Consider the following 16,942-nt stretch of genomic DNA (forward strand, 5'->3'; position numbering starts at 1 on the left):
CTTGAGCCCAGGAGTTGGAGGTTGCTGTGAGCGTGATGCCATGGCACTCTACCCAGGGGGATAGCTTGAGGCTCTGTCTCAAAAAAAAAAAAAAAAAAAAGGAAAAAAGAAAAAATGAAAAGTTAAGTTCACCTAACTCATAAATATGTCTGAATTTTTAAAATTATGAAACACACCTCTGCCTTTGCTGTACCATCTTCTCCTCCTCTCGTAAGAGCATTTCTCTCCTCGTCTCTTCGGCTTTACGAAGCAGTTCTTGTTTCTGGTACCAAGCTTCATCTTCCGCTTGTTGCTGGTTCACTTCAGCTTGCATATCTTCAACCTGCTGCCTTAAGTAGATAATATTTATTATTATGAAAACACAAACAAAAAAAGCTAAGTAACTTAAGTCCAAGAATAACCCAAACCAAACTGCATTCCTGATTCATGTGTAATCAATTTTACTTCCATACGTAAGATCTGCTTAAAGACATTTCCAGCCTTCAAATTCTGATTTCATATAAACACTTAATAATTTTAGTGTATTTTTCTTTCTTTCTTTCTTTTTTTTTTTTTTTTTTGAGACAGAGTCTCACTATGCTGCCCTCAGTAGAGTGCCGTGGCATCACAAAACCGCAACCTCAAACTCTTGGGCTTAAGTGATTCTCTTGCCTCAGCCTCCCAAGTAGCTGGGACTACAGGTGCCCACCACAATGCCCGACTATTTTTTTATTTGTTGCAGTTGTCACTGTTGTTTAGCATGCCTGGGCCAGGTTTGAATCTGCCAGCCTTGGTGTATGTGGCCAGCACCCTAACCACACAGCTATGGTGCCAAGCTACTTTTAGTGTAGTTTTCATCAAAAACTTTGTTTATACTCATAACAGATTTTGTTTCAGCAAAGAACAGCTGTTCTATAGTTACCTCTCTCTCAGGTAATCCAATTCATCATTCCTTATTCTTTCCCGTTCCAGTGTCTGATAGTCCACGATAAACTTTGGATATTGATTAAATACTGGGTACTGCCCTTTTGTCAGGGCAACAAAAACATTGAGCATGCTGTCTGGATGAATGCCAGCAGGCGTGGTTTCCATGAGACGATAAACTTCTCTAATCACAACACTTATGTCCAGGTTATTTCGGTGGTGAAAAAAATACTGTAAGAAAACTTGGTGTTTAAATAGAGGTTTACTTAACAAAGCAATTATGGGGTTGAATTAAAACAAAAGTTTAACAATGTAAATGTGAATTTATCTTAAGTATTTTGATTTTTGCAAATTCACTGAAGCATTTCTTAACCCAAGTTTTAAAATGAAGACTTGGTTTCCCATTTTCAAAATGTAATACAATTTCACAACCATATGAAATTCTGAAAGAAAACTATATTTTAATTCAAAATGAAGGCCTCCACGACAATAAGAAAAGAATGTTTCAACAATGGAAGAACCTTTCTGTTTGAAGTTTTTTCCCCTTCCAAATCTAAAATAATTAAAAAATAAATTAGCCTTCAAAAATAAATTAGCTTGATTCTTTAAAAATATTTGAGATGTTTCTACGTCATCTTGTCCTGCTGGCAGTTACGTACCTGGGTCACTAGGAAAGTTTTGAGACACATTGTGTTATGCTCCATTATTTCACTTCCAAGAAATCAGGGTCCCTTCTGCTTCACCCCTTCAAGTCTCACCACGCTCGGCTTACTGAGGCAGACTACGCTATGGTCTGTTATCTCCCTTCCAAGAAACACACTTGAAAGTGTTCTTTCTGATGCACCTGTGCAAGTTTCAACTTGCTTGACTGATGGGTGTTGCTGGGAGGGCTTCAGCTATTTCTGTCTGTGCAGATTTACATTTCTTGAGTTTTGTATATTTCAAAGCTTTAGCAATGACCCACGTATGGATCATCTGATCACTAAGTAAAAATAAAGTTTGACAGGAACCACAAAATAAGTTACATATATTCCCTGAAACCCCAAATCCTTCATCCTATTTACCAAAAAAGCCTGTCCTTTTTTCTTTTTTAAATTCTGAAATATTACAGGATACAAATGTTTTTAGTTAAATGAATCATTTTTGTTATGCTTGAGTCAGAGCTATAAGTGTGCCCATCACCTACACAGTGTTCACTGTACCCAGTAGGTAAGTTTTTGCACAGCCCCTCTTCCCTCCTGGCCCCCTGATTTCTGCCTAAGTCTCTCTCTTTTTTTCTTTTCTTTTTTTTTTTTTTACAGTTTTTGGCCAGGGCTGGGTTTGAACCTGTCCTCTTGGATATATAGGGCTGGCACCCTATTCAATGAGCCACAGGCACCGCCCCAGTCTCTCCTTTTTAATATTACCTCTAATACTTTCTTTCAGTCACTTTGTGGCCAAGCCTCACAACTCTGATTGTTGCCATTTCCACCTTTAAACATCCAGAGTATCCCAAACCAGATGGGTCATTGATAAGATTGTACACAGAATAAACAACTATGCAACTGTTAAACATCCTTTATAAAAGCAAAAAGCATACACTGCCAGTATTATCACGGTTCTTTTCTGAATCTATGATTCTAAGACTAACAGCTTCTAGAAGTGTCTGTTTAATAGCTACATAAGGTCTGGGATGTGGTCTAATGTGATAGCCATCATTTTCCTACCACCTAGCAATTGAAATTTCAATTGAAATAACTGAAATCTGAGAACCTCTTCTAAAGAACAATGATATTTACCTCAAAATCATCTTTAAGATTACAGTTGAGCAGAGGAGCTCTAGAACATATGTTGTAGGCCACGACAGTCATCAGGAGGAACGAAGGATGGTTGGAAAAGACGTTATCAAACAGTTTTAGCCACTCCTCTCTGGTTAGCACTTCTGAGAACACAGTTTCAAGAAGAGGCCATGCGTAGAGCTATAATAAATAAGGAACCCTGTGTTAGTGGTCTAAGGAAAAGTCAACATGGAGTCATTGATAATAGTCTCTTACATTTAAACCACAAAAAGTTATTGTATTAAATACATAATTATGAAAAGAACTACCTTATTGTGGACCCTTCTTTATAGACTTTCAGGAAGGCAGTTAAATGAAGAAAAAGAATGAAATACTGTTAAAAATATAAAATGTAGTATGCTTTTGACTACACTCCTTCAAGAAAATACTGTTTTATTTACACCAGAAGAGAATGTTAGCTTCCAAAATAGTTATATTATTCTAAAAAGCCTTTTATTTCTTACCTGGGAAGTTACATCACGATCTATGAAATGTTGTAGCAGTTCCTTGTCATGAAATGCCAACACGTTTTCTATCATACTAAGAATATTGACAGGAGGGTTAGGAAAATATTCAAACCAATGTTGACACCAATTGACTATAAAGGAAAAAAAAAGAAAGTTTATCTTTAGATACCTCTCTTATCAAAGCATTTTGCAATTCTTAAATATATCCACTCTTTATGTCCTCAACATGCTCAGGAATAAATAAGAGAAAACATAATTCTTTAAAGGACAGAACAATAGATTTTAAACACCCATCCATCATGCTAACATAGTATCTTAGGTTTATAGAAATTTGACAAATTCCTTCAGAGTAATCAAGGAAAAGGCATTAAAATATTCCTAATCCTAGTTATAGGGCATTGTGGTTCCTGCAGACTCCTGTTCTGTTCATCTTGTGATTAACCAAATAATCTTTTTAAAAAAGGTCCCCATTTGGTTCAGCGCCTGTGGCTCAAGCGGCTAAGGTGCCAGCCACATACACCTAAGGTGGTGGGTTAGAATCCAGCCTGGGCCCACCAAACAATGATGGCTGCAACCAAAAAATAGCCGACATTGTGGCTGGCACCTGTAGTCCCAGCTACTTGGGAGGCAGAGGCAGGAGACTCGCTTGACTTCAGGAGTTGGAGGTTGCTGTGAGCTGTGATGCCACAGCACTCTACCCAGGGTGACAGCTTGAGGCTCTGTCTCGAAAAAAAAAAAAAAAATTAAAAAAACAAAAAGGTCCCCATTTAAGTTTCTGTTTTTTGGAGACAGAGAGTGCTCTGGCATCATAGCTCATAGCAAATTCTTGCGCTTAAGTGATTTTCTTGTCTCAGCCTCCCAAGTAGCTGGGACTATAGGTGCCTGTCAAAACACCTGGCTATTTCCACCATGCTGGGCCCCCATTTAAGTTTTCAGTGAATGTAATCAATGTTAACGTGCCAATCTCCTCAAATCTACCAAAATTCATAATCAAAATCAGAAAGCTTAAGGAAAGTGTTCAAAGTTATATTCTTATATACACATTGATAGCAATATACAGAAACACAAGTCTATGTATTGTATCTCTATTCATTAAATGCTATGAGAATAAACGAAGTCTCCAACCATAAAAAAGACTGATTGTTCCTTAACCATAAGTAACTACCAGAACTAGTTTTTAAATCTAATTGATCAATGACAATTTGTTTCAGTAAACTTGACTTTGAAAACTACCCAATCAGTAACAGTAGGATTCTTTGAAAGTAAGCTAGTCCCAAGTAGAATCCATTAGACTGAATAAGCTTCTAAGGCAATTTTCAATTCACTTTCACTCTTTTACCTGCCTTTCCCCAAATTCTTCTCAAAACTCCATTTTACATCATCAGTTTGTTTTACTCAATGAGCCTGTGTTTAATCTCTCCTTTACTTCATTAGCAAATGCTGGGTTTTTTTTTTCATTTTTAATATTGAGTTGTGGTTTCATTCTTTGATAGGAAGATCTCCTATCTCAAATTAGCAAAAGAAGCAGAATGAATTGGGTCACTGTCCCTTTCAATAAACCTGGTCTGAATCTCTCCAAAAAAAAAAAAAAAAAGCAGCAGCATGTTGAATTACATCTGGTTTACAAGGACTTTCCAATTCTGAAATTCCATTTATTTCCTTTATTACTGAGCATTTAAACCTGAGTTAATATTTAAGTTATAACAAATCTTGCTAAGCTTTAAAAAATTAAAATTCTTTAAACTGCGGCTCTTAATTTTAAAAGGAAAATTTGGTTTAGCAACATTTACTAAGTACCTATTGTATTTCAGGCACTGCTAGTATTGGGATATTAAAATGACACACACATATACAAAGCCCTGAACATTATGTTTAATCTTTATTTATAGAAGACTTTTCCTCTAGCCAGAGGGGAACCCTGCTGTATACAGTAACCATTTGCCTTCTCTTAAGCATTTTTAATCTGCTTTAGCGCCACCACAAAAATATGCGCAGAGGACTTAGAGAGAGAGCTAACTAATAGCAAAATGAAGAGAAATGATAGCTGTGTGAAAATCCTTTACTAACCCCAAAGACTTTCCACCTGTAATAAAAGAGACTCTAAACAGTGTTTAAAAAGTGACTTTTCTAGCTATATTCCAAGCCATACACAGAAGCGGTTATTTCCCTTTACTATGTCTTCTAGGTCCCAAGCACACTCTAAACCTAAAGCCAAAACAATGGCGCATCCCCAACAGTGCTAACGTTCCTGTGAAGCTCCTTAATTTTTTAAAATTGTATTTACTTAAAAGCCTTCACCAAAACAGCTGCAACATTTTTTTACCGTTGTTGCAATTACAGAGCAGTATTCAGTGAACAGAACAATTCTTTCCCGTAAGCTGATTCAGAGACAGCTGAAAGGGAAAAAACTACCATCTTCATATATAAATTGGGCTGTGCGCCAAGAAAAACCTGCTTTAAATTCCCACGCCAATTTATAATCCCCATACCATACCAGCTAAGGTTAGTGGCTATCAGAAATACCACCAGGACAGAGCCATTTTAAAGACAAGTTAGTAATGGGTTGACTATATAAAAAAGACAAATCTTACAAAGCCTCACATTTCAATTTTTTTTCTTTAAAAGTTGTGTACAGGGTTGTTACAAACTGTATAGATAAGAAAAAACAAACGGCTAGAAGCCCCTTATTCACCATCATCTTCCTCCTCCTCTCCCTTTCCTTGCTTTCTGCAGCCTCGGCGACTCCCTCTGTAGCCACCGCAGGCACTGCTTGAGCTTGGTATGTGCAGTATCTTTTTGCATTTTTCCTTCAGCCTCGCTGGAGCAGCAGTGTCCCCTGCAGCAGTGTCATTCCATCTCTTTCCCAGTTTCTTTGCAACATCACCAATGGACAGGCCACACGTTCTCTCATTTTGAGGCAATACTCAGAACAGAACAATAAAAAGGCCAAAGGAGGCCCGTGCGGGTGCGCTGGGATGCTGGAACTTTGTTTTCCCTTTAAGTAGGGATATAGGTTTTTATTTCTCTTTCATAACAAGCCTTGTCTGCTTTTGCCATATCTTCCAATGTCCTTTCTTTTTATCAGAATCTGAGAACTGAGCAAGCTGGTGTGCACCGATAGCCCCAGCTAGTAGGGATGTTGAGGTGGGAGGATCGCTTGAGTCTAGGAGCTTGAAGTTGCAGTGAGATATAATGATACTGCTATACTCCAACCCAGGCAAGTCTTAAAAAAAACCTCTTCTCTACTAAAAAAAAAAAAAAAGAAAAGAAAGAAAGAAAATTTAGCCAGGCATTGTGGCAGGTGCCTACAATCTCAGCTACTTGGGAAGCTGAGGCAGAAGAATCACTTGAATCCAGGAGTTTGAGGTTGCTGTGAGCTTGGCTGATGCCATGGCACTCCAGCCCAGGCAACAGAGTGAGACTCTCTGTCTTAAAAAGACAAATAAAAATAAAAAAGAAAGAGAACTCTGGAGAAGTTGACGGAAGCATCTGGTGCTCCTCTCAGCAGTGCACACAAAGAACGCACATGGTGATGTTTCTGCCTCTCAGCCTCTCAGGGTCTCCTTTCGTCCATGCTTGGTCATTTTTCCTCAGCAAGGCAGAGCTGCCCAGCCCGTCTGGCTTGCACTTGCACTGCGCTGTCTCTCTGAAGTTCACTGTACTGCCATGGCTATGAGAGGGGGAACCAGCACAGCCTCCTTCCTTGCTATGCTCCGTAACATTACTCCTAAAAAAATGTTTATTGAATAAAACTCATTTGAGACCCTTGCTAAAAAGCCGCAGCTACTTGTGCTGACCATTATAGAGGAAACAATAATCTCCTAAATTTACATTTTAGGCATGTTTGTTTTAGAAGAGAAAATCAATTTCCTTTGTATATAACAATATTTAGTTATGTACCATGTTTCCTCCAAAATAAGACCTACCCAAAAAATAAGCCCTAGCAGGATTTCTATGCATTTTTTAAATATAAGCCCTACCCTGATAATAAGACCTAGTGATGGGCGTGGCTATGCAGCATATCTGTATAGCCATGCCATGCATTTCAGCACGGAGAGGAAGACATCCCTTGAAAATAAGCCCTAGTGTGTCTTCTTGAGAAAAAATAAATATAAGACAGTGTCTTGTTTTCGGGGAAACACAGTAACTGGATTTTACTTGAAATAAAAAATTTAGTTTTGCATACCTTAAATTAGCTATAATCTGTTTCTTTCTTTCCTAATTGTAGTAAAATAAAGTATATAAGGTTAGCTAATTAAGTTCCTGAACTCATCCTAGAAAAAGTGCTACATACCTCACTGCTGAATATCACTATGGTTATGGGCATCGGGTGACTGTGGTGATATTCGGCAATGAGTATGTGGCAATTTTTCTAGGATAAGTTTGTAAACTTAATTGTCTGAATTTACATATGCTTGAAGCTTTAAAATGTCTACTTTTTAGAATGTTATTATAGTTAAGTACATATCTCTTTAAAAAAAACATATCAAGTGATTTAAAATACATAGTAAGGATTCAATCTTCAATGTTGGGGAGTAAACACAATAGCTGGAGTATAGACTTTGGAGTCTGTCTGGGTTTTAATGCTTGCGCTGCCTTTAATCTAAGCATGTAACTTAAACTCTCTGTGCCTTATGCTCCTCATCTGTAAAAAGGGCATATTATAATAACACTTACCTCATGGGACTGCTGCAAGAATTAAATGAGTTAATTAAGGTTAATACATTGAGAATGGTACTTTGCACACACACAAAGCAACAGCTACTTGTGCTGACCATTCTCAAGGAAACGATAATCTCCTAAATTTACATTTATATCACACTCAATATATATTAGCCATGGACAATGAGGATGCAGAGCAGCCAGCACAAACACAACAGGGCCTGTTATAGTGTGTGTTACATCTAACAACATTACTGTAAAAATCTGTCATAGTATGTGTAGATGTCATCTGTGTTACATACTATAACAATCCTGTAAGAACAACTGACTTTTTGTAATGAACGATCAGCTTCCTTCTTACTAGCAAAATCCAGACTGTATCAGTATCTTCTAAAATTTAACTGTTCTAATTTCTTCTAAATAAAACAGTTTAACACATAAATGTTTCAATAGTCTATCTTATGCTCTATACCTGATTTTTTTTCACACTTTTTTGACTTAAAAGTAGCAGTATCTAGCTCAGCTCCTGTGGCTCAAATGGCCAGCCACGTACATCCAAGGTAGCGGGTTCAAATCCAGCCTGGGCCTGCCTAACAATAAGGATGGCTGCAACCAAAAAAACAGCCGGGCATTGTGGCGGGCGCCTGTGGTCCCAGCTACTTGGGAGGCTGAGGCAGGAGACTTGCTTGAGCCCAGGAGTTGGAGGTTGCCGTGAGCTGTGATGCCACAGCACTCTACCCAGGGGGACAGCTTGAGCTCCTGTGTCAAAAAAAAAAAAAAAAAAAAAGTAGCAGTATCTAGAATTTTTTTTTTTTTTTGCTGTAGGCTGAGCAACAGGCTATAGTGCCATGGTATCAGCCTAGCTTCCAGCAACCTCAAACTGCTGGGTTCCAGCGATTCTCCTACCTCAGCCACCTGAGCAGCTGGAACTTTAGGTACCTGCCACAATGCCCAGCTAATGTTTCTATTTTTTGAGGCGATGGGGTCTCACTCTTGTTCAGGTTGGTCTGGAGTTACTGAGTTTAAGCAATCCTCCCTCTTTGGCCTCCCAGTGAGCTAGGATTACAGGTTTGAGCCACTGCGCCTATCCAGATATTTAGAATCATTAAATAGTGCAAAGACATCAGGAAAACGTATAGCAATCTATTCTTGGTTTCATCCTTCAATAATTACTTACTTACTTATGAGGGTAGCAATAACTTCAAAACAGATGAGTTGGTTGTTCTGGAATAATTTTACAAAGGGAAATGCCAAGAGTGGAAGATATGGTGTGTCACTAAAGATGACAGACCAGTGAGCTAATGCAGACAGGGTTCTGTGAATAAAATAAGGAAATAAAAGACCAGAAAACAGTAACTTAGTATTAAAGTTTATTTGAATAAGACATTTACATAAAAATTCAATACAAAAAGCGTACTTGGTGAAAATTCTCCTGCTTGCCCCTATCATCTAGTTCACTTCTCCAGAAGCAACCCATGTTAAAAGTATAAATCTTTAAAAAAAAACAAACACATACACAAATGGTAATAAGCGTTGTTCTGCATCTTACGTTTTTCAGTTAATGCTTTCTGGGAAGTAGTTTATATCAGTGTACACAGAGCTTCCTCATGATATCTTTCAGATGCATTTTCTTTCCTTTAACAACCTTATTCTTGGGCATTTTTTCCCAAACTTTTTGTTTGTTTTCAAATAATTTTAGACTGACAAAATGTTGAAAAAAAGAATAGAGAGTTCTTATATACCTTTCACCTAAATTCCACTAATGTTACCATTTTGCATATAGTACAATTATTACTACTAAGGAATTAATGTTGGTACCATGCTACTAATTATGGACTTTATTTAGATTTTGCCAGTTTTGCGGCAACGTCATTTTTCTGTGTCATTTTTTCATTTCACCACCCAAGATTCACATTACATTGATTTGTTATAGCTCTGCAGTTTCCTCCAGTGTGAGGGTTCCTCAGTCTCTCCTTTTCACACCATCATCACTTTTCAGGAATAGATTTGGGTTCATCTGATGTTATCTCAGGATTAGAATGAGGTTATATATTGTTGACAAGAGTATTTCAAAAGATCATGCAGGGATGCAAAATAAAACAGAACAAAACAAAACCCACAAAAACAAAGAGAAATAGAATATCACAACAGTGACGTGTATCAAATTGGCATGTCTTACTGATGATTTTAAATTTGACTTGGATAAGGGGGTGTCTGTCAAGTTTCCATACTATAAATTTACTATTTTTTCACTTGTAATTGATAAATATCTTGGGGGAGATATTTTAAGACTGTGCAAATATTCTGCTGTTCCTCAAACTTTTGCCCACTAATCTTAGTGTCAATCGGTAGGTCTTGACTGCAGTTATTACTGTGGTGTTCTAATGGTGACTCTCTGATTCTCCAGCTCCTTCTACATTTATTAGAGCTGCCTCTTCGCCTCCATTTATATCTTTATTTATGCAACTATTATATCAGTATGAACTCAGGATATTTATTTTATCCTATGCGTTATAACTGATTGCTATTGTTATTTATTTGTTAAACTATTTCAGCTTAGGCCAACATTAAGTTTTAGGTTAAGTCCTAGGCCCTTGACTCACATACATTATATTATTTTATCGCACTACAAGATGCTCCAGGCTCATCCTGTATTTCCTCCAATCCAATCCTGCAATGAACCACATCTCCAAGGAGCCCTGGTTCCTGTACTAAGTATGTTCATTGCTATTGCTATTGGGGTGTCATTGCTAGGCCCTCTCAGCAGACAGAGGCTGGAAATATACAAACTCACATATGTACATATCTATATGTCTTTCAATATCTATTTATCTGCATGTATCATATATTAAACAATGACATCACCAATTCTACTCTACCACCACAAGATTTATTCTAGCCTTCCCCTTTTGCAATTTTATTTTGTAATTTTTTTCTCTGAGAATAAGAAATCTGACTGACATCTAAGTTTACATACTTAATTAATCATAATATACACATAAAGTAATAAAGTAGATTCAGACTTGTTAGCCCAACATTTACTTCTAGTACTTTTATGGTTTTTTATTTTTTTAATAATTAAATCCTTAACCAAGGAGAATTTATCTTGGCGTAAGATAAGAGGTATGTTTTCAACATTTTAAAAATGGCTACCCAGTTATTCCACGCCACTGACTAACTAACCTATCTATTCTCCACTGCTCTGAAAGGTCTTCTTAAAGATGATTTTTGAACATAGTGGGATCTATTGTTAGACTCTCTGCCTATTTATATGTCAGCACCAGTTTCAATTATAGCTTAATAATAGCTTTTAACATTTGTTAAGGCTGATCCCCTCCCATAACTAAATAGAAACTATTTTATAAGATGTATACTTTATTTTTTATTTTTTATTTTTTTGAGACAGAGTCTTCACTTTGTCACCCTTGGTAGAGTGCCATGGTATCACAGCTCACAGTAACCTCAAACTCTTGGGCTCAAGCAATTCTCTTCTCTCAGCCTCCCTAGTAGCTGGGATTACAGGCGCCTGCTGCAACACCAGCTATTTTTAGAGAGGAGGTCTTGCACTTGCTCAGGCTGGTCTTGAAACTGTGAGCTCAGGCAATCCATGCACTTGGCCTCCCAGAGTGCTAGGATTATAGGTGTAAGCCACCGCACTGGGATTTAAGTATACTTTAGAGTTAATGTGTCAAGCAGAATAATGCACACCCTCTCCCAAAAGATGCCCATGCCCTCATCCCCAAGACCTGTAAATATGTTATTGCACATGGGATGTTGTGGATACGATTAGTACCTTGTGAAGAGATTACCCTGAATTATCTGGATAAGTCCAATCAAATCACACAGGTCCTTGAAATGGAAGAGCCTTTCCTGGCTGCAGTCAGAGGGAGAGTACAGAATGGGCAGAAAGATGGCTTTGAAGATAGAGGAAGGAGGTCACAAATTAAGAAATGTGGGACGCCTCCAGAAGATAGAAAAGGCAAGGAAATGGATCATCCCTAAAGCCTCTAGAATGGAATGCAGCCCTGCTGACACTGATTTTAGCCCAGAGAGTCCCCTGCTGGATGTCTAACTACAGGATTCTAAGGATAAATTTGTGTTGTTCTAAGCCCCTACGTGTGTGGTTATTTGTTATAGCAGCAGAGAAAACTGACATAATTATGAAGTTACTAAACCTGTTTCAGACATCCTCTATTATTTGATAAAGTACTCAGAACAACCCTAGGAAGGATATAGTAGTATCATTATTGAGAATAGGAAATGAAATTCCAGACAATTTAAGTAAAGCCTCACTGGGAGAAAGTAAAGTACTTCTTTTATACTTACAGCAGTTATATATTCAACAGTGAGTTTCCTCCCATCTTTTGACTGGCTCTCAGCTTGGCAAGAATAAAGACTGATAAAACCCAGTACTGATGAAAATATGTCAAAACTGGCATTTCTCTGAGTTGGCAGAACTCTCTGAGAGTGTGTGTATGAATAACCTGACCTAGTAGTTTCAGTTCTAGAAGTTTATTTTACAACAATATTCTATCAGGATGTTTATTAGAGTATTGCTTGAAAAGCAAATAAATGCAAAATAACCTAAATGTCCACTAGCAAGATGAAGAGTTAAAAAAACATTTTGAAACATCCATTGCACTTTTTTTTGAGAGTCTCTCTCTCTCTATATGTATATATGTACATACATATGTGTGTGTATGTATGTGTGTATATATGTGTGTGTGTGTGTGTATATATACACATATCTGTAAGAAAATAAAGTAGGCCTGGCATAGTAGCTCACACTATAATCCCAGCACTTAGGGAGGGTTAGGTGGGAGGATCACTTGAGCCCAAGAGTTCCAGACTGCAGTGAGCTATGATCATACCACTGAGCTTCAGTCTGGACCTCAACTCTTAAGAAATGAACCAATCTCTGACAAGTCATTTTGTAGATGGAGGAGGTGCTGACTTTTTTTATTTATAATCTTCTGTACTATTTAAATTATTTTACAAAGAACATATATTCTTTTTGTAATTTCAAATGATTTAAAGATTCAAATTTCCTTGATTGTCTAAAAAAGTCCTTTTCAGTTGATTTGTCTATCAGGATTCAAATAAGTCTCACTAATTTAGGGGTTTTTTTTAGAGAGAGTTCCACTTCGTTGCTCTTGGTAAAGTGCCACGGCATCATAGTTCACAGCAACCTCAAACTCCTGGGCTCAAGGGATCCTCTTGCTTCAGCCTCCCAAGTATCTGGGACTACAGGTGCCTGCCACAATTCTCAGCTATTTAGGTCAGGTGAGATGGCTCATGCCTGTAATCCCAGAACTTGGGAGGCTGAGGTAGGTGGATTGCCTAAACTCACAGGTTCAAGACTAGCCTGAGCCAGAGCCAGAACAAGACCCCATCTCTAGCTAGGCATTGTGGCGGGCATCTATAGTCCCAGCTACTTGGGAGGCTGAGGCAAGAGAATACTGTGAGCCCAAGACTTTGAGGTTGCTATGAGCTATGACTCCACAGCATTCTACCCAGGATGACAGCTTGAGACTCTGTCTCAAAAAAACAAAAACATATGGCAGCGCTCAAAGGAGTAGAGCTCTGCCACTTATGTGATCTGAGTAACATATTAGCTAATGTTTCTACATCTCAGTTTCTTTACACATAAAATAAGCTAAATGTATATTTGGTAGTGCCTACCACATGAAAAGCACTTTTGAAGGATTAGTTGTTATTATTCTTAATATTAACATGTACTGGGTGCTTAGTCTAAATTGGACTTCAGTATGTTTGAGCATTCTGAGAGAGATTCTTATCTAATAATTCCAATAATCTTATGATTACTGGGGTAATAACATCCTCACTTTTAGATAAAGAAATTAAGGCTAAGAGGTGAGGAGCCTATAGCTCAGTGGCTGGTGTGCCAGCCACATACACTGGAGCTGGTGGGTTAGAAACCAGCCCAAACAACAATGACAACTATAACCAAAAAACAGCAGGGCATTGTGGTGGGTGCCTGTAGTCCCAGCTATTTGGGAGGTTGAGGCAAGAGAATCGCTTAAGCCTATGAGTTTTAGGCTGCTGTGAGCTGTGATGTCACAGCACTTTACTGAGGGTGACATAGGGAGACTCTGTCTCAAAAAAAAAAGAAAGAAATTAAGGCTAAGAGAAGTAAAATGGATTTATATCACAATTATTAAGCAGAAGAATAAAGATTCAAAAGTATATCTTTTGCCTTCAAACTCAAAGCTCTACTATGCTTCTTTGTTCTTCTAGATTAATCTGAAAGACTCCTATTTTCTACAACACAACACAAACTAATATTCATATGTAAACATACATAAGTTTTATTTTTAAATTAAATCAATATATCATACAGGATGATTAGAAACAGCCAAAGAATATTTTGTAAGCAGAGGATTTTCAAACATTGCAATCAATTATTATTTACAGGCTTCACACATTGCTGCAATACACTGTACATACCTCTGTAATACTCTGAGTAGTTTCCTACTTTTGATGGGATACTTCTTCTGGAGATTGATAAATGCCACGTGAGTCCCTTTATCTATGAGGCTACTGAACGCAGTATGATTTTCAGGCAGTTGCAGCAGAGAGCGCCAAATGAACATTCTGAAATTAAAATATTATTTGAACTAAAAAAAAAAAAATCGATCTAAAATCGATTTAACATAAAAGAATTTAAATTTTACCTGTATTTTGTTGGATATTCACCATAGCCTTTTAATAAGATTTGTAGACGTTTTTTGTTCAATCCATCCGATAATTCATTCTATAAAGAGAAAGACAGTAAGTGACATAATCATAAAACTGAAAAGATGACAAACGGCAATTTCGTCCATCGTGGCTTTCCAACTTTAGAACATTACACACGGTAAGAAATACGTTCACATCACGGACCTCTCTTCTCTCTCTCTCATTCTCCCTTTCCTGAGTGTGCACATACATAGCAAATAAAGTTCATGACAATTATCTGCCCCAGACTTTTACCTTTTCTGTAAAAGGCCAGTTAGTAAATATTTTAGGGTTTGCGGTATAAAAAAAAAAAAAGGAGAACATTATGTTCTCACACAACCTTTAAAATGTAACCATTTAAAATATAAAAACTGGTCTTAGCTTCAGTAGCTGGATGGAGCCCATTGCATCAAGGGCAATGCATTCTGATCGTGCCCCACACCTCCACCTCTTCCTGTTTCTTAACATTCTGCACTCCTGGCATGAAAGTATGAAGGACAAGTCCTGTAGTAAAACTTAACCTACTTCCCCATTTTATCCTACACAACCATAATAGACAGCTTCTGCTGACAGTCCCTTATATCTAAAACTTCTAAGTCAATTTTTATCTTAATGGAAAAATATTTTATAGGTTTTAGGATTATAACACATAGATTATCTCATTTGATCCTTAGAACTTATCCATAGATAATTCCACAGATTATTTCATTTGATCCTAGGAACTTTATAAAACAGTTGAGATGTTGTCTTCCATTATTTTAGAAAGCAGGAAGATTAGGCCAGGCATGGTGGCTCACATCTGTAATCCAAACCCTCTGGGAAGCCAAGGAGGGAAGATTGCTTAAGCCCAGGAGTTTGGGACCAGCCTGAGCAAGAGTGAGACTCTGTCTCTATTAAATTAGCTGGGCATGATGGTTCACATCTTTAGTCCCAGGTAGTGAAGAGGCTGAGGTAGGAGAATCACCGCAGCACAGGAATTTAAGGTTGCAGTGAGCTATGATGACAACATTGCACACTAGCCAGGGCAAAAGAGTGACAACTCTGTCTTAAAAAAAAAAGAAAGTAAAAGAAAGAAAATGGGAGACTCAGAGGCCTAGTGAATTGTTCACAGTTACAAATGTGGTAAATCTTGGATCAAGACTTGAAGCTAGATTTTCTGATTTTGGTTAGTGCTCTATTTACATAGGAATAGGTAATCCAAGGTGATTAGAATAGGGAAACTCAAGATGATTTTGAATGACGATTCCCATCTGAGTGCCATGTATCAGATATAGAGGGCAACTAGCCCAGACTACAGCAATGTGATCTAGGAAAAGAGACACTGATTGCTGTCATCACTGGTATGCCTGCTGCCACTGAAGCCTCTTTATAAACAAAGGATAGAATGCCCTGATGCTTTGGGCCTGAATTTTATCTGTCCTTGTCTTGACCATAATCTGATGCAGTTCCCACTTTCCTTTGCTAATGCCAAGATTAGTTGAGGACCTGCCTTTCACCTCACAGAAGTGTTCTACTTTGACCTACTTTACAGAGATGCCTATGAGTTCCTCTGGGGCAGCCCCACTGCCTGCCATAGTTCCATCAGGTATTTAGCTTGATCTATGTGAGAATGCTGCCTGATACCGTCACTGTGATGAGCCTTTCACTTCCCAGAAGTCACTCATGACCATGTCCATCAGTTTCCCCAAAAAAGGCTTCTGTAAATTTTCAGGAACACTGAAACCAGATCATGCCTCAGAGACTACCATTCAGCTGATTTTTTCATTAAAGCATTAATGAAAAAGCTCTTAGTATTAATCTAATAAGATCAGTATCACTCAATCTTTTACACAGCTAGGTTTATGTCTGCTACTCAGTTTCTTTCTTTCTTTTTTTTTTTTTGAGACAGAGCCTCAAGCTATCCCCCTGGGTAGAGTGCCGTGGCATCACAGCTTATAGCAACCTCCAATTCTTGGGCTCAAGCGAGTCTCCTGCCTCAGCCTCCCAAGTAGCTGGGACCATAGGCGCCCACCACAACACCCGGCTATTTTTTGGTTGCAGCCATCATTATTGTTTTGGCAGGCCCGGGCTGGATTAGAACCCGCCACCTTAGGTGTATGTGGTCGGCGCCTTAGCCACTTGAGCCATAGGCGCTGAGCCTGCTATTCAGTTTCTAAAAACAATATTGTGTTTAGAGTTACATGAAGAGGTTATAATAAAGTCCTTTAAATGGCCTATTATTTTAAAAAAGTTTATGAAACTATAAAAAAATCAAGGACATAATTAACACGGGGGGGGCAGGAAAATATATGGCTCAAGTAAGTATACAGACGGCTCCTAAGGTACTGGTAATCCTCTATTTCTTTTTTTTTTTTT

At 37.9% G+C, this 16,942-nt stretch overlaps 1 protein-coding gene across 1 annotated transcript in view; it reads right to left on the bottom strand.

Moving 5' to 3' along the window:
• The window catches only part of TBC1D31 (TBC1 domain family member 31), a 96,757-nt gene that overhangs the window by 23,525 nt on the left and 56,290 nt on the right, over window positions 1–16,942 (bottom strand). Inside the window, exons 9-15 of the mRNA XM_023518133.1 lie at window positions 14,545–14,624; window positions 14,318–14,464; window positions 9,031–9,164; window positions 3,185–3,318; window positions 2,682–2,861; window positions 902–1,134; window positions 177–329 (exon numbers count right to left, since the gene is read on the bottom strand). Coding sequence (XP_023373901.1) covers window positions 177–329; window positions 902–1,134; window positions 2,682–2,861; window positions 3,185–3,318; window positions 9,031–9,164; window positions 14,318–14,464; window positions 14,545–14,624 — 1,061 coding nt within the window. The remainder of the gene's footprint in view (window positions 1–176; window positions 330–901; window positions 1,135–2,681; window positions 2,862–3,184; window positions 3,319–9,030; window positions 9,165–14,317; window positions 14,465–14,544; window positions 14,625–16,942) is intronic.

The sequence above is a fragment of the Otolemur garnettii genome, unplaced genomic scaffold, assembly GCF_000181295.1.
Source record: "Otolemur garnettii isolate 467f Iridium unplaced genomic scaffold, OtoGar3 scaffold00004, whole genome shotgun sequence".
NCBI lineage: Eukaryota > Metazoa > Chordata > Mammalia > Primates > Galagidae > Otolemur > Otolemur garnettii.